The sequence below is a fragment of the Artemia franciscana genome, chromosome 19, assembly GCF_032884065.1.
Source record: "Artemia franciscana chromosome 19, ASM3288406v1, whole genome shotgun sequence".
In the NCBI taxonomy this organism is placed as follows: Eukaryota; Metazoa; Arthropoda; class Branchiopoda; order Anostraca; family Artemiidae; genus Artemia; species Artemia franciscana.
The window spans coordinates 25,624,294-25,649,736 of NC_088881.1; the positions used below are offsets into that span (position 1 = coordinate 25,624,294).

Sequence of the window (25,443 nt, forward strand, 5' to 3'; positions counted from 1 at the left end):
TAGATGGCTCTTGTGACAGAAAATCTCCTCTATTCTGCTCGCTTTTTAGTGAAATTGTCAAAAATAATTAATCAGTCAAAATAATTCGGTAATTATTCTCATAGGAATATCTCTCACTATTGTAATGCTGAGTAATGTTTTTATTATGGAATATTAACTATAATTCTTGCCAAATATTGCAAAATCTACCTAGCTTCAATGGGATTAAAATTAACTGAAAAAGCTTACTGCTTTGATAATGTTAATTAAATATCCAATTTAAGACAGCCGCGTTCCCTTTGAACTCTGAATCAAGTATATTTTGTTGTTTCGTGTTCTATAGTCATAAATTCGTTTATTCGATTTCTACTGATAAGGGTCATACTTTGCATGAAGTTTGTTACTACCAACTGTTTGATCCAAGGCTCTCTTGAATGTGAGTGAGGCTATCCTTCCTTCTTCCATCCCTTTTTTTAAATCCAACTTTGATATTTGTATGATGATGCTTCGAGAAAAATAATTATCCTGAAAAAGTGTACCCCTTCAAATTTTTCTTAGGGGGAGAGAGGTCTAAAATATCTAAAATTTCGCTGAAACTATTTTCACGTTCTCCAATTTTAATTCTTTGAACAAATATTTTCATAGGGGCATTGCCAGTTGGGCCGGGGGCAAATACCCCGCCCCCCCTTTCACGACAGCAGAACAGAAATTGTAGAATAAAAAAAATTCCTTTTAAAACCCGGTAAAAAACAGAGCTCCTGGAAGCATTTACCCCTGCTCATCCCCAGGGAAACTTATTAATAATAGTTCCGATGCCTCTCGAGCCTCTCTTACTTTTATGCCAAAAAGTATATGAACATATCAAGCCTCAAATGAATTAACTTAATAGAAGTAAGTTTTGAAGTACTGTCTATATTAACAGTTACTAGTAAAACTACTAGTTACAGTTACAAGGTGCATCTATAGGAATGACTGCGCCACCACGTGGTACAACTGCCTCAAAAACTGGAAGTTAAAAAAAGACTGCGTCGATAATGGCCAAAAACACCACGTTCCTGTGGCACTATTGGTTGGTAAACTTTACTCTGCAACGTAATATATTCATGGTTTATCAACTGAACATAGTAACTTCTGAGATATTCTGTGTTCAAAAACTTACCAGCCACACTATAGTTTGATTAATAAAATCTGGATCCGATAGGAGTTCAACCACAGAATGAAATATTGGCTGAGAAAGAATTTCCCGGACAATAAGCCGAATCGGACGAACACAATCATCTGGAGGAGGTAGTAATAGGTAACATAGGATGCCACTGAGTTCTCGAAAATACACTATAAGAAAAATAATTACATGTCCACCAGAGAACTAAATGTACGCAATAAAAGGCAAAACAAAAAAACTATTAATAGAGTAAACAAAACTCTTGTCATTCTAAACATAAAGAAAGTCTCTTAAGAAACCAACTCCCCCACGCCCCAAACTAACTTATCGTACGAAAAAAACAGAAAAATACAGCAGAAACAACCATAACTTACCGCATCTGTTTAAGCAGTTTTAATTTTATTTTGTACTTACTTTACACATTTTTTTGAAAGATTATTCTTTCAAAAGGGATGAGGAATTTAGTTTCAACTACAGAGGAAAACGATTAAAGCGGATTTTTGGCAACTTAGATACAGAATTTAACTGAAGTTTTTCTTCAGTTAAATTCTTCAACTGCTACGCTTCCAATACCATAAAAACTTTTTAAAAATTAAAACTATAAAATAAAAAACTATTTAATACCATTTAAAAATGAACATCAGTTATCGAAGTCCCCAATTCGACTACAACTATAGCAAGAGCTAAGAGCTCATATGGTACTTGTGACGAGGTCGGAAGAGCCAAGAGCCAAGAGCTGATATGGTATGAGCTCTAGCGAAATTCTAAGAATCAATAGATTGCTTTAAAAGGAAAATCAGAGGCTTAATGCCGGTCGGGATTTAAAATAAGACCTTTGAGTCACGAGATCCTTCTAAATATCAAAATTCATTAAGATCCGTCACCCACTCGTAAGTTAAAAATACCTCAATTTTTCTAATTTTTCCTCTCCCTTCAGCCCCCCCCCCAAGAGGGTCGAATCTGGGAAAACAACTTTATCAAGTCAATTTGTACAGCTCCCTGACACTCCTACCGATTTCCATCGTCCTAGCACGTCCAGAAGCACCAAACTCGCCAAAGCATTGAACCCCAGCACCTAACTCCTCCAAAGAGAGCGGATACAATCTGGTTACGTCAATCACGTATCTACGACATTTATAAGCGTTTTCCAATATTTTCAGTTTCCCCCTCCAACTCCCCCTATTGTCGACTGATCTGGTCGGGATTTGAAATAAGAGCTCTGAGACATGAGTTCCTTCTAAATATCAAATTTCATTAAGATCTGGTCACCCGTTCTTAAGTTAAAAATACCTCAATTTTTCTAATTTTTCCAAATTAACAACCCCCAGCTCCCCCAAAGAGAACGGATCCGTACCAATTATGTCAATCTCGTATTTATAACTTGTGCTTATTCTTCCCATCAAGTTTCATCACAATCTCTCTACTCTAAGCGTTTTCCAAGATTTCCAGTTTCCAAGATTTCTGTTCCCCCCTCCAACCCTCTATATCCCCGGACCCGACTTGAATTGAAAATAGAGCATCTGAGACATAAGATTCTTCTACATATCAAGTTTCATTAAGATCCGATTACCTATTCGTAAGATACCTCAATTTTCACGCTTTCCAAGATTTCCGGTTTCCCCTCCAACTCCCTTCAATGTCAGCTGATCCGGTCGGGATTTAAAATTGGAGTTCTAAAGCACAAGATCCTTCTAAATATCAAATTTTCAGATCATTAAGATCTGATCACCCATTCGTAAGTTACAAATATCTTATATTTTCTAATTTTTCCGAATTACTCCCTCCCCCTCCCCAAAACCCACCAGAGAGGGCGGATCCAGTGTGGTTATGTCAGTCATGTATCATGGACATGTTTTTATTCCTCCCATCAAGTTTCATCCTAAACTTTCCGCTTTAAGTGTTTACCAAGATTTCCGCCCCCCCCCTAATGACGCTGGATCCGGTCTGCGTTTTCCAAGATTTTAGCCCCCCCCCCAACTCCCCCATACGTCACCAGATCCAGAGCGGATCGGTTCCGGTTATGTCAGTCACGTATTCTGGATTTGTTTCTATTTTTCCCGCCAAGTTTCATCCCGATCCCTCCACTCTAAGCGTTTTCCAAGATTTTAGGTTCCCCCCTACAACTCTCCCCAATGTCACCGGACCTGGTCAGGACTTAAATTAAGAGCTCTGAGACACGATATCCTTCCAAACATCAAGTTAATCAAGATCCCGTCACCCGTTCGTAAGTTAAAAATACTTCATTTTTTCTATTTTTTCCGAATTAACCGGCCCCCCACTCCCCCCCCCCAGATGGTCAAATCGGGAAAACGACTATTTCTATTTAATCTGGTCCGGTCCCTGATATGCCGGCCAAATTCCATCGTCCTAGCTTACCTGGAAGTGCCTAAAGTAGCAAAACCGGGACCGACAGACCGACACAATTTGCAATCGCTATATGTCACTTGGTTAATACTAAATGCTATAAGAACTTATATTTAAAATTTTTATTACCGGTCTTGTCTGTTATCCCGTTTCGAGTGACTTAACAATTCTAGATTCTTCATTTTCGACAAAACTATTGATTTGGGACATTCTAGAGAAGCCATTTATTGTACCTGGTTAAAACCAATGTTATTTTGACAGGGCTTTTAAATGATCTATAAGTAAGGTACATGTTTTTTAAGTCGGTTAATTTCATGACATTTCCCTAAAGCAATCCAAAAGGTGACATGTTGCACAATACAAATTTTATAAGAGAACAAAAACCAAAAAATTGCGATTTTCGGTTTTCTTTTAAACTATTAATAATTAACAGTTAAAGATAGGATGGTAAAAGAAAGGTACGCTTAGTACGCTGACTGGTTAGCATGTTAAACTTGAAATCCTGTGTTCGTGAGAACAGTAGTTCGATTCCTCCTGTCGCTGGTTATTTAGTTTGAAACGGGGGTCAGTGGCGTGGATTTACAAGTTCAATCAGAGTCGACCCAGCTCTAAATAGATGGCTGAAGAAATCTGGAGAATGTAAACAGTAAAAGTGTACGTAAGCCCAGGGTGGCTGGCCCCCAGCCCCACATTTCACTCACTGACTGGAGGCCAATGAAAGCTTATCAGTACCGCCGGTTTCGACCTTAGGGTCTAGCACATCCCTTTTTATGCTTAGACATGTAAGATAGGACAAACGAAACTTTGTTAATAAAAAAACAATTTCTAGCTAAAATCTTGAAAATGAAGATTTCACCCGAGTCATTTGCAGTACCAAGCTAAGATAAATTCGTGTCGATATTAAATTATTTATAAATAAATTAAGTCGGTTAAGACCATTGTATTTCGGTTCCGGGAATTAAAAAGACGACAAGTTGCAAAACATAATTTTAAAAGAGTGTAATAACTAAAAACACGATTTTGTTGACGAAATATTTGCTTGGTAATCCAAGACATGGTAAACATGGTGCCGACAGGGCCGTATCCAAGATTTTTTGGGAGGGGGGGGGGTACAAAACAAACAATAAAAACACATCAAAAATTTGTTTATGTTCAGTTTAGCTACGTTTTTATGATTCGGACAAACATTTCCAGGGGGGAGGCCAAACCCCCTACCCCCTGGATATGGCCTTGGATGCTGATACCAAAAGCACCAATTTTCAACTGTTTTAGAAGTGAATAAAAGATCATAACACATTAAGGAAAGAAATATAGATTTATAAGCTTATTAGAAACCAAATAAGATAGGAGGAAACGGGCTAAAGCAATTAATAGAACTGCCTTTTCTTGAAGAAGTTGAGTATAAATTTTCGCTTTCCCAAAAATGTCAATAACACATTAGCGACCAACTTCCTTTAAAAACAAGATTAGCCTAAAACAAAACTTACTTTCAGCAGTACATTATGGGACTAACCTTCTCTGCTAGAATTACTGGTACATACTTTTCTTCTAGATATTTGAAACTTCTCACTCTCCTCTTCAAGGTTGAAAAAGGCAGAGACTAAGTCGGGAGTGTCTTTTTTGGCTTTAGCCTGACGATAGAGTCTGACATGACTAGCACAGAGGTCGACAAATCTCGTTGTAAAGAAGGACGTCCAATCAACAGCTTTGCATCTGCAATGCAAGACATATTGTTCTTGTTACGTCTAAAGGTCGTATTGGTTACACCTAAAGGTCGTATCTGATATTTTCAAACCAATGAAATATTTGCCAAAAACCTTTACCAAGGTGCATTCAAAGGAGGATTCAATAGATCTTTTTAGATTTTTCAGAATTAACCCTCCCCCTCCAACTAACATAAAGAGAGCAGATCCGTTCCGGCTATTTCAATCATGTATCTAGGACGTGTGCTTGTTTTTCCCGCCAAGTTTCATCCCGATCCCTCCACTCTAAGTGTTTTTGAAGATTTTAGGTTTCCCCCTCCCGACTCCCCCCAATGTCACCAGATCCAGTCGGGATTTAAAATAAGAGCTCTGAGACACATTTATCCTTCCTAACATCAAATTTCATTAAGATCTGATCAACCGTTCATAAAATACCTTATTTTTCTATTTATTACGAATTAACCGGCCCCCCACTCCCCCCAGATAATCAAATCGGGTAAAAGACTATTTCTAATTTAATCTGGTCTGGTCCCTGATACGCCTGCCAAATTCATCGTCCTAGCTTACCTGGAAGTGCCTAAAGTAGCAAAACCGGGACCGACAGACAGACAGACAGACCAACAGAATTTGCGATTGCTATATGTCACTTGGTTAATACGAAGTGCCATAAAAAACGATCCTCCGGGAGGACATTACTGAGATAATTCTCCCTTTGGGATCAGCTTAGCAAGAGGTTTTTTGGCAATTACCTCAGAAGGGTGCAAATGCTAGAAACGACCTTCAGGCGAAACAGCGACGATGCATTACCGTGCTAAAATATTAGGACATATTTCTCCTTCAAGGTTAACAAGAAGCTCTATTACTCAAGCCAATAACGGGAAAATATCATTCTTCAGTCAAACATTGCCTTATATAGTTTACAATACTTCTAAGTGAAATAAATTAAACAGTTAAACGGCATCTTTAAAATTTTCCAAACTGCCCCAAACTCCCCGAAAACTGCCACTTCTATACGATAGTATCATTGTTTTTGCATCAGACATTTGGCTTTAACTAAAGTTAATTAAAAAAAACACCGAAAAAGAAGTTTTCTAAAGAAAAATATAGACCATATCAAACAGTTTGTGGTAACGAACTGTAGTAAGAAGCGACCTGGCTAAATAGAAACCGGAACTCTATAAAACGGAATTTTGATACCAATAGTTACTTCAAAAGAATTGCATTTTAATGCTGATTTTAAGTATACAAGTTTCATAAAGTTTAGTCTTACCAATCAGAAATTCCGAGCTTGAGAGAATTTGCGTTATTTTAGAAAATAGGGGGAAACACCCCCTAAAAGTCATACAATCTTAACGAAAATCACACCATCAGATTCAGCGTATCAAAGAACCGTATTGTAAAAGTTTTAAGCGCCTATCTACAAAAATGTGGAATTTCGCATTTTTTGCCAGAAGACAGATCACGGATGCGTGTTTATTTATTTGTTTGTTTTTGTTTTCCCCAGGGGTGATCGTATCGAACCAGTGGTCCTAGAATGTCACGAGAGGGCTCATTCTAACGGAAATTAAAAGTTCTAGCGCCCTTTTTAATTGACCAAAAAATTGGACGGAACCTAGGCCCCTCCCCCACACTTTTTCCCCCAAAGTCACTGGATAAAAAATTTGTGATATCCATTCTGTTCAGCTTAGTCTAAAACCTAATAACTATGTCTTCGGGGACGACTAAATACCCCACAGTCCCCGGGGGAGGGGCTGCAAGTTACAAGCTTTGACCATTTTTTACATATAGTAACGGTTATTATGAAGTGTAAAGACGTTTTCAAAGTCGGGGATCACTGGGAAGATCTTTCAATGGCGGAATATTTCATGAGGGAAGAGAATATCCATGAAGGAGGCGCAGGATTTTCTAGAATTGTTTAAAAAAAGAGAAAATAAATAAAAAAAATTTCAACTGAAAGTAATGAGCAGCATTAAAACTTAAAACGAACATAAAATATTGCGTATATAAGGGGATTCGTCTCCTTCACAATACCTTGCTCTTTACGCTAAAGTATTTTTAGTAATTTCAACTATTTATTCTACGGCCTTTCTTATTCAGTGGTCATTCTTAAAGATTTGGGACAAAATTCAAACTTTAGTGTAAAGAGCAAGGTACTGACGAGGGAAAGGACCCCCTCATATACGTAATAAAAATACACAAATATAGAAGTTCGTTACGTAAGTTGATTCGTATGGTACGCATGTTTATTACTAACAAAAACGTTCGTAAAAAAAAATGAAAAAATCTACTTGCATTTTTAAACAATCAAAAATTGGAGGGCAAGTAGGCCACCTCCCCAACCCATTTTTTTATCAAAATCGTCCGATCAAAACTACGAAAAAACCATTTAGCAAAAAGAAAAATAAATGTGCAAATTTCGTTTTACTTATTCATGTGCGGTGAGCCAAAATCAAAACATGCATTAATTCAAAAACGTTCAGAAATAAAAAAAAAACAAGTTTTTTGAACTGCAAGTAAGGAGCGACGTTATCTCCTACGTTGCTTATGCAGATGATATATTGTTGAATAGCAGCACAAGATCAGGTCTGGTCCACTCAGTTGATCTTGTTTCTCGTCTTTTTTCTAACATCGGATTAACCCTGAATGTTGATGAATGTGTGTACCTGGCATTCAACGTAAAATCACCTGCCACAGTTTTTACACTGCCATATGGATCTTATTCAATTCGATATGCGAATGTTATTAAATGGCTTGGTATCCATATTTGCAGTGCGCTCTCTGGGCTCCGTGTAAAAGCTATTTTCGACATTAAACAAAAGCTTCAGATAGTCTTCGCTAATCGTGGTTATTGCTCACGTCGAGCACTCGCTCGTCTTTATAGTACATTTTGTGACCACTCCGTTTTATTTATGTCTGGTATTTATCCTCTGCTCCAGAAGAGGCAACTAAAATCAATTCGAGTTATGTGCTTTCGGTACCTGAAGTACCTACTTTATTTGCCTCGTGCTTGCCGTAATCATGCCATTGTTAGTAAATACGGTGCTACGGATATTACTCAATCATTTGAACGATTAAATGCAGTTTTAGCTGATAATGTTGTTTTTCTCTAGGTTGTTTCCACTCGTTAATTAGATTCCGTTATTTTGTCCGTTAGTGATTGTCAATTATACTTATGTATATTGAAGTTTCTTTATGTTTTTTTTTTCTAGTACTTCGCTTATGTTTGTTGTTTTGTGGCAGGTCTGAAATAAATTATTATTATTATATGCCCCCCAGGGCACATTTTAAAACAATAGCCCCGAGGGCAGTTTATACCCGGAATTTTGTTATATTATCTTTTGTATATTTTGGACAAAATGGCTATACAAAAATTTCGATTGGACGCATTTGGGGAAAAAAAGTTAGGATTGAGGGGGGCTAGTCACCATCAGATAACTTTTGACTCTTAAAAGGTGAATAGAACTTTCAATTTCTAACCATTTGAGTCCCCTACAAAGTTTATACGACCAACTCTTCCATAAAAACCTTATATGCCCCATCAGCGTAAGTTAAAATCCTTCCCATGGCTCTGGCAAGGGGGGGGGGGGTATGTTGACAACGAATTTTTTTTATCTTATCGTTGGACTTTTTCCTCAAAATTTCCATTTGATGCACTTGGGGAAAGAGGCTGTTTTTGTCAGGGGGGGGTACATGCCCTCCATTAACTTTTGACTGATAAAAAGGCAACTAAAACTCTTAGTGTCTAGTCAAATGAGCCACCTTCGATGTTTATACGACCACCCCTTACATAAAAACCTCATACGCCTCCAGGACATAACTTAAAGCACTCAGCCAGGCTCTGGGAGGTTGTATCGACCCCAGAGTTTCTATTATCTGATTTTTGAACTATTTAAAAAAAATTGCTATCTCAAACTTTGTATCGAACAGATTTGTGAAAGAAAAGGGCTAGGGGGAGGGGCTCACAGCGATCGGATCCCTATTGACTCTTAAAAACTGAACTAGAACATTCAATTTCTAATCAAATGAACCACCTTCGAGGTTTGCACGACCACCCCTTACATAAAAACCGTATACGCCTCTAGGGTATAACTTAAAACACTTGCCCCGGGGCTCTCGGATCTCTTTTGACTCTTAAAAAGTGATCTACAACTTTTAAATTTCCTATCAAATGAGTCTCTCCAAAGTCTATACGAGAATCCCCACCATAAAAACTACAAATGCCCCCAGGGCATAACTTACAACACCAGACCCCGGGCCTTGGGGGGTTGCGTCGACACCGGAGTTTTTCTTACCTGACCTTCGAAGTATTTTTAACAAAATGGCATTCTCAAAATCTTATCGGATGGGTTTGGAGAAAAAAGGGAGTGGAGGGGCTAGTTGCCCTCGGATCTCTTTTGACTCTTTAAAAGTGAACTAGAGCTTCCAGTTTCCAATCAAAGGAGACCTCACTGAAGTTTATACGAGCATACCTTTCATAAGAACCAAATATGGAATTAACTTACAACGCCTACCCCCATGCCCTGGGGGTTGTGTCGACACTGGAGTTGTTGTTATCTGACCTTTGAACTATTAAAAAAAAAATTGGCTATCTCAAAATTTGTATTGAATGAATTTGGGGAAAAAGGGCGTGGAGGGAGGACTAGTTGCCCTCCGATCTCTTTTGACTCTTAAAAGCTATCTCAAAATTTTTATCAGATGGGTTTGGAGAAAAAAAACGTGGGGGAAGGGGTAGTTGCCATTGGATATCTTTTGCTCTTAAAAAATGAACTAGAACTTTTACTTTTCAATCAAATTAGCCCTCTCTAGAGTTTATACGAGCATCCCTTCCAAAGAACCATATATGACCCCAGGACATAACTTACAAGGCCTGCCCCAGGCCCTAAAGAATTTTGCCGACACAAAAGTTTTTTCTTATCTGAACTTCGAACTATTTTTGACAAAATGACAATCTCAAAATTTTTATCGGATGAATTTGATGAAAAATGGGCGAGCAGGGGCTATTTGCCCTCTGATCTCTTTGACTCTTAAAAACTGAACAAGAACTTTTCAATTTCCAATCAAATGAGCCCTCTCTGAAGTTTATACGAGCACCGTTCCATAACAACCATATGTGCCACAAGGGCATAACTTACAACACCTGCCCCCGGGCCCTGGAGGATAGCATCGACACAGGAGTTTTTCTTGTCTTACCTTTGAACAATTTTCAACAAAATGGCTATCTCAAAATTTTATCGGAAGGTTTAGGGGAAAAAGGCCGTGGGGGGAGGGTGGTGGCTAGTAGCCTCGGGTCTCTTTTGACTTAAAAAGTGAACTAGAAATTTCAATTTCCAATCAAATGAACCTTCTTTGAAGTTTATACGAGCATCAATTTCATAAGAACCATATACGTTCCCACGACAGGGCAAACCCTTTAGGTGTCGTTCTCAAACATAAATAACACTCTAGAATTTAGAGGGTTTGAGAGACCCCTAATATTATTTGATGAAATTTGTGGTCGGTTTTAGTTTAGCTTGATTATTCATTTTAATTTCGAAACGTTTTCGCTTTCAGTACCGGGAGACCAAGCTCCGTCCCGCCCTTGGTACTCGGCACGCGTGAGGCATGTATATATGCGATTCTCACTTTTACTTGTCTTCTAACCGCAGATTCATGTTGACTTCTTTTGCCATCTTTCCCAAGTAATTATTTTCGCTTTAATTACGTTGCTACATACTTCAGTAGCAACTATGCATGTTGCATAGCACATACCCTCTAACATATCTAAATTATGCCTAGCATAAAGATAGTGTTATTCTTTAGTTTCAAGTCACGGGGCGGCAAAACAGCAATTTCAACTGAATTAAGGTATTCTGGCGTGAATTCATTCCCTCCTTCTTGTTTATTCTTCATAGAATTATAGATTTCATAAGATTTGAATTCTCCTGGGAGGCGATCGACAATCATCTTTGATTTTACTTGCTTTTTTGTTCAGCGGCGCTAAAACAACGCGCTCTTTTGTTACACTGTAATTTCGATTTGCAATTAAAATTCCAAACACTTCTCCAATTAAAGTAACACTGGAAGTTGTATCATCAGGAAGTTCCATTTCATTGAAATAACTTTTCGGAAGATGTCTGTTTGACAAACAGAATATGAGCCAAGATTCTTCATTTTTCAACCCATTAAGAGACAAAATATCAACGAGTCAACGAGTCAATGTCAAAATGAAAAATGCCAACGAGTGAGAAATAACAAACAGAATAGTAGCCAAGATCCTTCATTCTTCAGCCTATTAAGAGACAAAAGATTAACGAGTCAACTCGTAAAAAATGTCAACGAGTCAGAAATGACAAACAGAATATGAGCCAAGATTCTTCAGCCTATTAAGAGACAAAAGATCAACTAGTCAACGGATCAATGTCAAATCAAAACTGTCAACGAGTCAGAAATGACAAACAGAATATGAGCCAAGATTCTTCATTCTTCAGCCTATTAAGAGACGAAAAAACCTTACAGTTTTCACCAACGCCTAGAGAACTTAAAAATGAGAAGAAAAAAAAAGTGTTTAAACTGCTTTGTTAACACAAAGTGCATCATAACACATTTTTACATCTGTTTTCAGTTATACCTGGCCAAATCAATTGTCAGATTGAATAAAAAGCACATTAGATGGCCATATACAACCTTTTTACATGTGAACGTATATATCAAGCTTCATCTGAGACGAAGTAATTCATGTTTTATAGGACAAGAAAAGAGAAAAAAAGGTAACGAAAAGAGAGAAAAAGAGAAAATGAAACAACTGAGTAAAGAAAAATCGTGGAAATTTTAATCAAAAACGAAGAAAAAGAGGAAACATTAAATTCGAAAAAATTGTTCAGTAGCACAATCTCTAATATCTATTGCCAAAATTCTCTGATTTCAAGAGGCGAAATCAATTATCTGTAAACTCCTCATCAACGCACACTCTATGTCTATCTTAAACTCTATGGCATTGAATCATTAAAGCCGCTTTACAAACTTCAAATGAATATTTTAAACACATTTTCAAAACTTACTAAGTACGATACGTGCATACAACGACTTTAAGTTCATAGAACATACAATGCGAACATGTACAAATGCCATGTTTACCTTGTCTTCGTATTTAAATTTGACTTGTGCTATGTACGAGAATAATACTGCTGCGGTTAAGGTAGGAAATGAGGTTAGCAACTGGTTTTGTATTAAATCAGGAGTTAAGCAGGGTTATGTTCTATCCCCCTTTATATGGATCATTTTGATGGACTTCGTCTTAAGGAGCACAGGAAAGGCGATTGGAGACCATGGAATCATATGGGGAGGAAGAACGCTCCAGGACTTAGATTATGCTGATGATTTAAGCATATTAGATGAAAGTGTGAGCAAAATGAATGAACTTTTAGAGGTTTTGCGAGTTCAGGGTGCTAAAATAGACTTGAAAATTAATATTAAGAAGACTAAGTCACTAAGGCTAGGAATAAGTGAAGATGAACAGGTGACATTAGGTAACGAAAAGATTGATCAGGTTGAGAACTTCAGTTACCTTGGTAGTAATATTAGTAAAGATGGTGGAAGCAGTGAAGATATTAAAAGTAGAATTGCTAAGGCTCAGGGTGTTTTTTTACAGTTAAAAAAAGTTTGGAAGAATAGAAAGATAAGTCTACAAACCAAGATTAGAATATTGGAAGCTACAGTGATGACAGTGGTCAAATATGGCTCTGAAGCATGGGCACTCCGAAAAGCAGATGAAAATTTACTAGATGTTTTCCAGAGAAATTGCCTATGGATTGTTCTGGGTACCCGGCTGACTGACCGTATTTCAAGCAGTAGGTTATACGAAAAGTGTGGTTCAATCCCGCTTTCTGGGGCTATAATGAAAGAAAGGTTGAGATGGCTAGGCCACGTTCTACGGATGAAGGATGACAGATTACCGAAGATTGTCCTTTTTGACCAACCGTCTGGGGCTACACGGAAAGCAGGGCGTCCTTCTGGGTTGGGAGGATGTCATAAATAAAGATTTAAAGGAAATGGGAACTTCCTAGGAGGGTGTAAAGAGGGAGGCTTTAAATAGGTTAGGTTGGAGGAGGAGCGTGCGTAGCTGTGTTGGCCTCAGGCGGCTTGGTGCTGCAACGAGTTATTAGTAGTAGTAGTAGTAAATTACAAATACTAATAAAACATCAAAAACAAATAAAAAATCAAATTAATTTGTAAATTACACAAAACTGTGCTCATATGCTAAATTGCCCCCCACCCTTTATTTCCTTCATTTTTCTTCTTGAAAACCAGGCCATACACAAGCGAATTTAATTGCGATGAAGTCTATTCAGAGAAAAAATGACCAAAACTGGATTTTACAAAAAAAATGTTTTCCCCTTAAAAAAGAGGCTTTTCACGCAAAAACATTGAATTATGATCATAAATAAAAACTATTTATAAAAAATGGCCGTAAGCAACCTTTTACACAATTATGATTTTTTACCCTTTTTTCTTCGAAAATGATCTTTCTTTGCGACAAACAGGTCTATTTTTAGTAAAACAAAGTCTATTCAGCAAAGTAGACCAAAACTAAATTCTTCATTAAAATAACCAATTTTACATAGTATAAATATTATGACAGCACAATCTCCATGCTTACCTAGAAGTAAAAATTGACACAACCCGCTCCAAGAGGGACTTGGTCTCTTGTATAAACTCGGGATGGTCACTGATAAGGGCGTACCAGGATGTAACATAGTCTCGGAGGATAAATATTATTATTTCTTGAAGTTGATCGTCAATCTCTTTATGACCAGTTAATTCATGAAACTTTTCAGCAGGTTCAGCAGCTTCACTTGTTATCTATAATGAAAAAAGAAATCACCAATGCAACAGCACAAACACATAAATAAACATACAGCATAAAAAAACAAAAAAAGAATATAAACAAAAAAGAAAGACAGATAGAGAAAGGAAGACTGTTGAGAATGAGGACGTTGAGAAAGACAGTACTTGAATGCCTTAACCCTACTCATCCATACAATTAAATAGGTCAAACAGCATAGCCATACGCAATCAACCATAAAGGATATTCCATGGACAAAAATTATCAGCCGTAAATGAAACATTTTGAGAATAGATTATACATTGAAATGTTAAGATTATTCAATCTGAATATTTAGCTTTAATACCGAGAACAGAAAGCCCGTTGGAACAAAATTAGACTTTCTGAGAAATATAATATCAGTCAAAACCATGTTTTTCAACAGCTTACCCCGAAACATGGTCCGAAAAGAGGGATGGGTTTAAAATTAAAAGCCTAAATTTAGTTCTAGCCTATTAACCAAAAATATGTAACCTGCACACTTTAAATAATTATGGAAGTTTGTTCGTAATAAATATACTGCATCTCCGAAACTTGTTAGAATTTAATTAAGCTTATTCAAATCCGATTTTTATGGCGACATGGTGGAAACCCCACTGATAATTTTAACGGAGCCTCCCACAAATTTCTACAAAATTTCTTTCTCTCAAGTACATTTGAGCATCCTTTACCCAATTTATTGCCTTAACACTCATGTAACAATATAGTAAACTATGTAAACAACAATAAATACTTATCGGACAGCTTGTTCACTGAAATGGTTTGGACCAGAGTGTTGCCAACGCGGGAGGACTGTACCGTCTTTGGTTAATCTAGGGGTCCTGGTGCAATGAAGTACAATTAAAAATGTCATGTCCAATATATTTTTTTTGTAAAATACGAATTTGGGTTAGTTTTATTTGCTCCTTTCTCACTCGGATATCGGTTCAAGTTTTAGTTTATCGAAAGATTTTTTTCCCTGTTATGACAAACTTTTAACTTGCTGTTCAGATGGTAAAAACCAATCTTTCGCGGTATAATTTTAGTCGTATAACTAGTACAATTTATTTCAAAGCGTTGGCAACGCCGCTTTTGACAACTAAGCGAAATGTCATGTCAGGTTACTAATCAATGTCGTGTCATGTCAATTAGCTAATTTTACTAATTAGGACTTCATTAAAATAGAAAGACATGCTAGGAGCTTACAAAAAGATTTATTATGTCTGCTTTTCGTCATGTGATTACAAGATCAATAAAATTTTAAGGAACCATAATAGTCCAATAAAGATAAGATATATATGCATAAAACGAAGTTTGACTTGAAATAAAATGCACTTCGTAACGAATAATTAATGAAAATAATACACTATTTTATTGGGCCATTCAAAACATTTGTGAGAGATATACCGCATGAACGTGTCTAAAGGGCATCCAGGATTTTTGATCTAGGGGGGAGGGGGCATTTTTCTTGGGACATATTTTAAACTAAAAACTTCAAAAAATACATCAAAATCTTGTTTATAATGCAACTTTGTTAGGTTTTTCCGAGTCAGACAAATTACTTTAAAGGGGAGGGGGTTCAAGCCTGTTAACCCCCACATCTTCACCAGGATACAGGCTTGACTGTGCCTGTTGGGAGTCATTTGTGCACAGTAGATACCACGGGCCATAGGTTTTTAAATCTTCCAAGGTTCGCCAGGTTTTTCACCAGCTTTGCACTATATATCTATGCCACCAAACAGAAGAGTCAAATCAGGCACTTATACAGGATCATATTTCTTCCGGGGGGGGGGGGCAAAGTACAAAACAAATTATATTTTTTCACTTTGAAGAAGAAGTGCCAGGAATTCGGAACAACTAAGGGTTTTCAGACGGGAGACCCTTCCCCCCTTGTATGAGCCCCGCAGTCAAAACCTATCACTATGATAAAAAAAATCAATATATTAATATGAAAAATATGCAATCACACCAAAATAAAGAACCCAGAGCAAATACTTAAGTAATTGCGGGTCAGTGTTTTATATCAAACAGTTCGTGTTAATAACTGTAAGTAAGGAGTAACTCGGCCCCATAGCTTTTTCCCCATAGATTTTTTTTGACGGGGGGGGGGGTAATTTTCTGCTGTGGAATTTCCTCATGAAGCGAGAAGAGGATTTCCTGGCCTGACTTGAAAAATGATCAGAAATTAAATATGAAAAAAAAACAAGTTTTTCAATTGATTCAAGGTTTTATTATTAATACCATATTTGCACAACGTATTAAATTCCCGACAGAGAGAAAACTCGACAGAGTCGGGAACAAAAAACGCATAACACATAGATTTAAATTTATCGTACCTTTACAAATATTCCACATGCATATATATTTAGACCAAAATCTTTAATTTTCTATTTCAAACTACCCTTAAAAATAAAAAACAAAACAATAGGCAACTCACCTTTCCAGACTCCTCAGCCCACCAAAAAAAAAAAAAATACAACTCTTTATTCAACTCATCAACAGGGTAAAGGGACCAACTCCCCCAAAACAAGCAACACTGAGAGGCCTACAGATGTATGTATAAGCATATACATATACATATGCCAATAAACACATACATATTTGCACACATATACATACTTATTAGCAAATTACATCTTCATTAGCCATCCCTTAATATTATTTTTTAGCGTTGATAGGGGAAGATATAGATTACAATTTTTACCTAACTTATTCCATACTATAATTAAACTATTCCTTAGTGTAAAACGCAATCTCTCGGATTTAATTAGCGGTTGACAGACCTTCCACCGCCTCTAGACTGTCGACATGAATTAACCTCATCTAATACCTGGAATAGCTCAGACTCATAAGAATACACAGGCAATGCCCTCTTGCGATACTGAGCAACAAATAGAACTAAATGAAGCATTAAAACCTGTTTAACTGGAAGGATAATCAATATAATATACATACTCTGAGTACTTGATTTATTTGGTAGCGAAATAGGAGAAGGAACATATTATTTCAGTACTTGTAATCCTTTATTCTGTTGTCTCTGGAGAGGCAGTAAGTGGCTCCTAAATGTATTCGAGTAAACAAGTGGGCAATATTTAAGGTAATGGACTAAGCTAAAATAAACGGACCTCAGTGCATTATAAGATAAAATAAACTTCAGGCGACACATCATTTCACCATTTCTGCTTAATTTAAACTGAAGATGGCTAATATGGCGCTTGAGTGACAGGTTTTCATCAATGATAATTCCTAAGTAACGTACAAAGCTAACACTTTCAATACGCACGTTTTTCGAAGCCTCAACTGACTGGAGTCCAGTACAAGAAGTTGAAGTCTGAAAGTAAATAATAAACTTCTCAGAATTTGCTGTCAGACGATTAGACTTAAACCACAACAGAATTCTATCAATTGACTGACATATTTTTCCAAAGTATCAAATCACTGGATCCAGAGACACAACACCCCGTATCATCAGCAAACAACACTGTAAGTCCCAGATCCTTTGATGACTCACTCAAGTCATTGATGTAGATCAAGAAAAGAAAGGGAACAAGTACAGATCCTTGCGGGACCCCTACGTTGTTCGAATGCTGCACTGTTGTTGATGTGGAGTCGCCAACGTCAACGAATTGTGTCCGGTCATGTCAGTACGACATGATTAAAAAGCAGGCTGGTCCTCTTATCCCATAATGATGCAGTTTATATTTCAAAATACGATGGAAAATTGTGTCGAATACTTTTTTGATGTCGAAAAACACAGTTGATGGAATATCACCCTTATCTAAAATGTCATGAATAAACTGAATAACAGCTAAAACCTCATGTTGGGTAGAATGAAATCTCCTGAAACCAAATTTTGACTTGAGAAAGAAATTAATCTTCCCTAGAGACGAAACCAGACGTTTATATCAACAACACTCAATAAGTTTAGAAAAAGCCGATAAAATCGAAAATGAACGATACTTTTTTGGATCTTTTGAATCACTTCCCTTATGTAACTAAACTATTCTAGCGACTTTAAAGCAGTTAGGGAATTTTCCGTACTTAAAACAAAGGTTTATAATATGAGCTAAGCACTCCGCAGTTTCTGGGATAATCGTCTTCAGCAAATTTGTAATAGATCCATCCAGCCCTTCTGACTTTCTATTTTTCAAAAGCCTGGAAATTACCAATAATTCTAAAGCCAAAACAGGAGAAAGAAATATTGAGGTTATTCGATGGAGGTAAGTATTTCTTGAAATCAGTATTTTCAGCTGACTGCAATACGGCTGTTGATGCAGAAGTCACTTCACCGATAGTAGCAAAATGGTAGTGAAGTGGTGTAATCACTTCTTTTTTTCCTTTCACACTTGCCTCATTTGTTGCTGTCATTTCTTCAGGGATTTCATTTTGTGTCGTCCGATTCAGACAATCAATGATTAATTTCCATGTCTTTCTTAGCGACCCTTCCGCCTCCAGGAATGCTTGTTTGTAATAACTCTGCTTCGCTGCCCGAACTAATTTTGTTAATGTATTTTATAGTTCTTGAAATTTTGCTTATTTTCTCCAGTCGAAATTGATAAGTATTTCCGATACAGCTTATTCTTTATATTTATAGACTTGAATATACTTGATGTAATTTAAGGTTTAGTAGGTTGTTTAAGTCTTTTGTTTGTTATGCAACGGAAGGGGCACGCTTGGTCAAGGGCATTTTTAAAGATTTCCAAAAAGCTCCTCGCAGCCTTATTCGGGTCTTCGGCCTCATAACAGGGTAAAAAATCGGTGTTCCTCAGCAACTCCTTTAGTTTAGCACTATCCAAAACTCTTACCTTTCTCGCCTGGTAACAGTCAGCATGACACCGATAATTAGATCACACACCGCCATAAAATGACTTGACGTGTCGTCTACGGCAACCTTACATGTTCGAACTTGAATATTCGTACAAATATTGTTAATTAGAGAGTGGGAAGTTTCGGTAACTCAAGTCGGTATACGACATACAGGGAGACATCCGGCGGCTAGAAATGTAGACAGCATTTCTGATGCTACGTCATAATTGTGTAAATTACTCCTGTTAGGGTTACACAGTAAAGATATATCAACATTAAAATCAAACATAATGATAGACTTACGGTATTTACGCGACAAGATATCAAGATATTCCTGTAAAGTTACACGGAACGACGGTAACAGATAACGAGGACGATAAAACACGCAACAAACTATTGGCTCATATTATATGGTTATATATGGTTGGCTCATAAATATGGTTAACCTCAAATTCTACCACTAAAATTTCAAACAGCATCTCCAAGTTCAAGTGTTCCACGTCACTAATAACTTTAACTGGTATTGATGATTTGACAAAAAGCTCATTATTTTGGCGGTTCTTACACAAGAACTTATAACCGGAAAGATTGACTAACGTTTTAATTATAGAATTTAAGAATGTTTCACACAAACGAGACACATCCAATTTACTAGATGAAATATAAGAAAAAAATATGATTTAATTTACCAACAAGACCACGGCAGTTAAGGAACGCCAGCCGAAAATCACTCGGAAAATACTATGTATTTTTCATTGGGAAAAATATACTTGTTACTTGGTGAATCAATTACTTCCAAATACAGGTACTCTGTTTTAGAAGACGAATTAGAAAAAAGAATCACTAAGATCAAGCAACCTATTTTGAAGAGAATCAAACCTCTCAATCTCTGGATTGTAAGGAGCAGCATTAAAACTTAAAGCGGTCAGACATTATTCCGTATATGAAAGAAAAAGCTGCCTCTTCAACCCCTTACGCTTTACGATACAGTTTATTTTTGTCCTAGTGCTTTAAGAACGGCAGCTGAAACACAATATATCACTTTATATATCACAATATTACACTTTACGATACAGTTTATTTTTGTCCTAGTGCTTTAAGAACGGCAGCTGAAACACAATATATCTAATGAGAAGTTTTTTAAAGCACTCAGAACTTTAGCATAGCGATCTAGGGATTGAGGAGGGGTACCCCCTCATATAGGTTTTTCTGTCTCTTTTAAGCTTTACTTCTGTCTCTTCTGAATTTTTTCTCTTTTAAGCTTTATTGTTGCTCATTAATTTAAATTCCAAAAACTTATTACTTTTTTTTATTTAATTAGTGCCAGGAACAAAATTGTCAATTGTAGGTATTGCATCAAAAGAAAAGTTATGGAAAAAAAACTCTTCGACACTTGTTTTGGTGTACCTGTCTCACTTTTCCCCTTATGTTAGAACAATAGCAAATATGCCTTAAAGTCTCCTGAAATACCCAAGTTTGAAGAAGAGCATCAGTAACTTTCCATGGGAGCTATAGATCGAAAAAGTACCTCCTAGACCCTAATGTTCAGATCTTTCTAAGAGAGAGACTACATAGGCTAACCTGAAAGGGAACCCCTATGTGCAGGTACATATATAATATAGAAGTAGAAGTATAATATAGAAGAAAGAGTATAGAACTATATAAGGTAGAAGTTTATCCAAACTATTATTACCCTACTTGATGGCACGACGATGAGAGAATCTGATAATGCAGACTTGTAAACAGCTAATGGTGTTCTAAAAATGTACAAAGCACCAACACAAGTCCTGAAAAAAAAATCTCAAGTTAAAAATACATAAGAAACTCTAAGAGCAACATTTATTATTTCAACCAGATTACAAATTAAGAATAAAAAAAGACAATAACTCATGATCAAACAGATTTTAAATATATAAGTTTCATCAAGTTTAGTCTTACCCATCAAAAGTTAGGAGCCTGAGAAAATTTGCCTTATTTTAGAAAATAGGGGGAAACACCCCCTAAAAGTCATAGAATCTTAGCGAAAATCACACCATCAGATTCAGCGTATCAGAGAACCCTACTGTAGAAGTTTCAAGCTCCTATCTACAATGGAATTTTGTATTTTTTGCCAGAAGGCAGATCACGGATGCGTGTTTATTTGTTTGTTTGTTTTTTGGGGGTTTTTTTCCAGGCGTGATCGTATCGACCCAGTGGTCCTAGAATCTTGCGAGAGGGCTCATTCTAACGGAAATGAAAAGTTCTAGTGCCCTTTTTAAGTGACCAAAAAAATTGGAGGGAACCTAGGCCCACTCCCACACTAATTATTTTCCCAAAGTCAACGGATCAAAATTCTGAGATAGCCATTTTATTCAGCGTAGTCGAAAAACCTTATAACTATGTCTTTGGGGACGAGTTACTCCCCCACAGTCCCTGTGGGAGGGGCTACAAGTTACAAACTTTGACCAGTGCTTATATATAGTAATGGTTATTGGGAAGTGTACAGACGTTTTCAGGGGGATTTTTTGGTTGGGGGGAAGGGTTGACAAGAGGGGGATATGTTCAGGGACCTTTCCATCGAGGAATTTGTCATGGAGAAGAAAAGTTCCATGAAGGGAGTGCAGGATTTCCTACCATTATTAAAAAAAATGAAAAAATGAATATGAAAAGTTTTTTCAACTAGAAATAAGGAGCAGCATTAAAACTTAAAGCGAACAGAATATTACGCATATGGGGGGCTCACCTCCTCCTAATGCCGCGCTCTTTACGCTAAAGTATTTTTAGTGATTTCAACTATTTATTCTATGGCTTTTGTGATTCAGGGGTCATTCTTAATGAATTGGGACAAAATTTAATCTTTAGTGTAAAGAGCGAGGTACTGACGAGGGGGTGAACACCTCATATATGTAATAAAAACATGAGATTAAAAAAGTTCGTTACATAAGCTAATTTATAAGTCACGTTTATCTTTTACTAATAAAAACATTCGTAAAAATTATAAGTTCTAGTTGCCTTTTTAAGTAGCCAAAAAATCGCAGGGAAACTGGGCTTCCTCCAACGTTCACTTTTTTCTCAAAATCATTCGATCAAAACTATGAGAAAGCCATTTAGCCAAAAAACAAACTTGCAAATTTCGTGTTAATTATTCCTCTGCGGAGAGCCAAAATCAAAACATGCATTGATTAAAACCTTAAGAAATTAAATAAAAAAACAAGTTTTTTTAGCTGAAAGTAAGGAGCGACTTTAAAACTTAAAACGACTTCAGAAATTACTTCGTATATGAAAGGGGCTGCTTCCTCATCAACGCCCCGTTCTTTACGCTAAAGTTTTTTACTGTTTCAAAAAGCAGAGTTGAGAGAAAGAGTCAAACTTTAGCGTAAAGAGCGGGGCGTTAGATGAGGAAGCAGCCCCTTTCATATACAAAGTAATTTCTGTCCGTTTTAAGTTTTAAAGTCGCTCCTTACTTTCAGCTAAAAAAATTGTTTTTTTTTTTATTTAATAATAAAACAGAATCATTCTGTTTTATTCAGTGTGGAACACAATTCACACAATTCAGTGTGGAACATGCTTCCAAAACAGCTGAGATGTAGGAGCTCCCTTGGGTCTTTCAAAAATAAAATAAATAAATATTTAGTTAAAGGTCAATAAGTGAAAGATAAAAAATAGAAAGGTAAATTAAATTAGATGAAGCTTAGAATTTTTAGTATATTCAGGTGAGGTGGTTGTACGTCTGGGGAGGGAGGAAGGAACCCTATTATTAAGATTTAAAAAAATATATAATGAGGAGACGTGTGGTTGTGTTGAAGAGTGAAGTGGGAGCCGTACTGCGTGTTAGTGAAGAATCTTTTATGTTTATGGGTCTCAATGTGAGTTTTGTCACAGAGCAGTGTACTTTAAGTTTAGTTATTTCCTTTTTTTAATTAAACCCGATTGAACCTTGAAAAACCTTGAACCTTCCTGATATCCTTTTCAGTTTTTGAATATAGAGAAGCATGCCATGGCAATCCTGTAAGTGGTTTGCCAAAAATATTGCAAACAGACGAACAGCACCAACAGAACACTCTTTTCTCAAATCAATGTTTCTACTTTCAAGGTTAATCTGTCCTAAGTTGTATCTTATCAGTGCTCATCATTCACTAGCATGGTAGTATTTCAAGTAAAGGAGCCTGCTAGCATTTTGTGGTTGTTTACAGTGACATAAGAAGGGAGATGCAGGGAGGGACCACACAATCTACTTTTCTTTTTCCTTCATTATTTCCATAATAATGTGAACACTTTAAAACACATTTTGTTAATTGTACATGAAACAGTTAGGAAAAAAAATCCAATGAAAAAAGGGGGACACGTCAACTTTACGCTTCCAAATAAAACAACTTACAAGTGTTCTTGAGATTCAGCACTAAACAAAGTAAAGTATACTTATCTTTCTGCAAAAGACTTGACAGGAGGGGGAGGGTTGTTGGAAAATGCAATAGGCAAAAGGGTTTGAGGCCAATTCATAGGAAGTTCTTCATGTTAGACTTCGATTTAAGAATTTTTTTTTATTATTAGGAACATAAACGTTGAGGCAGAGCTAAAGCAAATAATGGCCTCAACGTCGAAGGAATGGCAGGTCATTAAGATACAAACTTAAAGTTTAACAAGGTGTATTAGGATTTTGAAATAAAAATATACTAGAATGAACTACTTTTGTTGTAAACTGTGGATTTTGCTGTACAACTTTGACAACTATAAGGTTTAGATTCCCAAAGTTATGTGATTCCTTCAACATTTTTTCTTTTTTTAAAATATTAATAAAAAGATCATTAGCCAAATTCTAATATCCCTGAGCCTTTAAGAGACATGGAAGGGTTTAAAAACGCATTTTTGCTGCCCTGAAACTGATTGTACAAAACATGTGCCTAAGAAGCCTATGCCTTGGCTATTCTACCTTTACATCTTCATTACACCAACCATCTTTGCTACTTATACTATGCAGGTAAGTGAGGCTTTTCACTTGGTTGACATGCTTTTTACCCAATATCACTTCATCACCCTTATTACTTCCTAGACTAAGCGACTTAGTCTACTTAGTATAAATTCTCAAGCCCATTCATCCACCTTGAACTCTCAAAACTTCCAAAAATTCCTCTCAATCATAGTCAAAGCATAGAAGACACTTTCTTTCTCATCTGATAGCATGTTCTCCTCTACCCTTCACTGTGTCGGTCCTGCTTAATTCGTGATATTGTGACTTAAAACCATATCCCCAGTGCACTCAGGATTGTGTCAACCCTAGAGGCATTGTTACATGTTCTTTGTACTATTTTGATCAAAATTACTATCTCGCAATTTCAATCAGATTTGTTTGGTGAAAAGAGGGGTGGTCCAGGGGAGGATGACTAGCTGCCCTCCATCACTTTTGACTCTTAAAAGTGAGCTAGACCTTCCAATTTTCAATCATGAGAGCTTCCTCTAAAGTTTATACAACCATCCCTTCCACAAAAACCTTAAATGCCCCTGGGGCATAACTTACAACCCTTGCCCTAGGTTCTGGGGGTTTGTTTCAACCCCAAAAGCCTTGCTATACAATATTTGGACTATTTTAAATAATATGGCAATATCAAAATTTCTATTAGATGCATTTTGGGACAAACTGTGGTGTGTGTCTGGGGGGGGGGTAGATTCCCTCCACTTTGGGTAGCTGCCACTTTGACTCTTGAAAAGGGCACTAGAACTTCTGATTACCATTTCCAGTAAGCCCTGTTGCATGACCACACTTTCTATAAAAATATTATACACCAAAGGGCATAACTTAGAACCCTTGCCCTGGGGACTATGGGGGGTTGTCATCCTCAAAGACATAATTACCAGACCTTTAAACTACGCTGAACAAAAGGGCTATCTTAAACCTTAATTGGAATTGTTTGGAGAATTGTGGGCATGGGAGAGGGGTTAGTTGCCTTTCTATCACTTTTGACTATTAGAAAGGGCACTAACACTTTCAATTTCCAATTGAATGAGCCATTTTTGAAGTTTCTATGACAACTCCTTCAATACAAAGTGCCCTGGTCTAAGACCAAATAAAAAAAGTAAATAAAAATATCTAATACTTTGTGTCTCTTTACTTAGGCAGCACTATTGTGCTGCCTATGATGGATTATCAGTAAGATATGCTATCTTGTCATTATGATGAGTGTCATTTTAACTCACAGGTCATTTAGTGCCCCAATTCCATATAGGTTACAGCTAGTTTACTTTATCTATAAAATTGTAGCAGTCTATTGCCATTGGAATTTTCTTGCCCTTATGCCAAAATTTACAAAGGATACAACATACCCCTTGTATACAATAAGAGTAGTACCTCAGTACCACCTTAGGCATTCCAGTCCCCCAACAATTAAACAGACTCAGGAGGGCTATACATAACCTTCACACACCACCAGCAACATTCCCAAAGGAAGGCTCAACACCACCTTATCTCACTGGAAATATAGTTTTACTTAAGGTAATAAAACCACCACATTTCTACCTGGGATCTAGTCTATTTGACCCTGTAACTCTAAGAAAAAGTAGCTATTCTAAATTCTTTTGCAACCAGATAATACTTTTGACAGGTCACTAATACAAGT

At 36.7% G+C, this 25,443-nt stretch overlaps 1 protein-coding gene across 1 annotated transcript in view; it reads right to left on the minus strand.

Moving 5' to 3' along the window:
- Positions 1-25,443, minus strand: part of LOC136039472 (sorting nexin-13-like) — an 88,789-nt gene that overhangs the window by 61,551 nt on the left and 1,795 nt on the right. The window contains exons 2-5 of the mRNA XM_065723249.1: positions 20,547-20,640; positions 13,844-14,046; positions 5,019-5,218; positions 1,139-1,311 (exon numbers count right to left, since the gene is read on the minus strand). Of these exons, the coding sequence (XP_065579321.1) occupies positions 1,139-1,311; positions 5,019-5,218; positions 13,844-14,046; positions 20,547-20,640 (670 nt within the window). The remainder of the gene's footprint in view (positions 1-1,138; positions 1,312-5,018; positions 5,219-13,843; positions 14,047-20,546; positions 20,641-25,443) is intronic.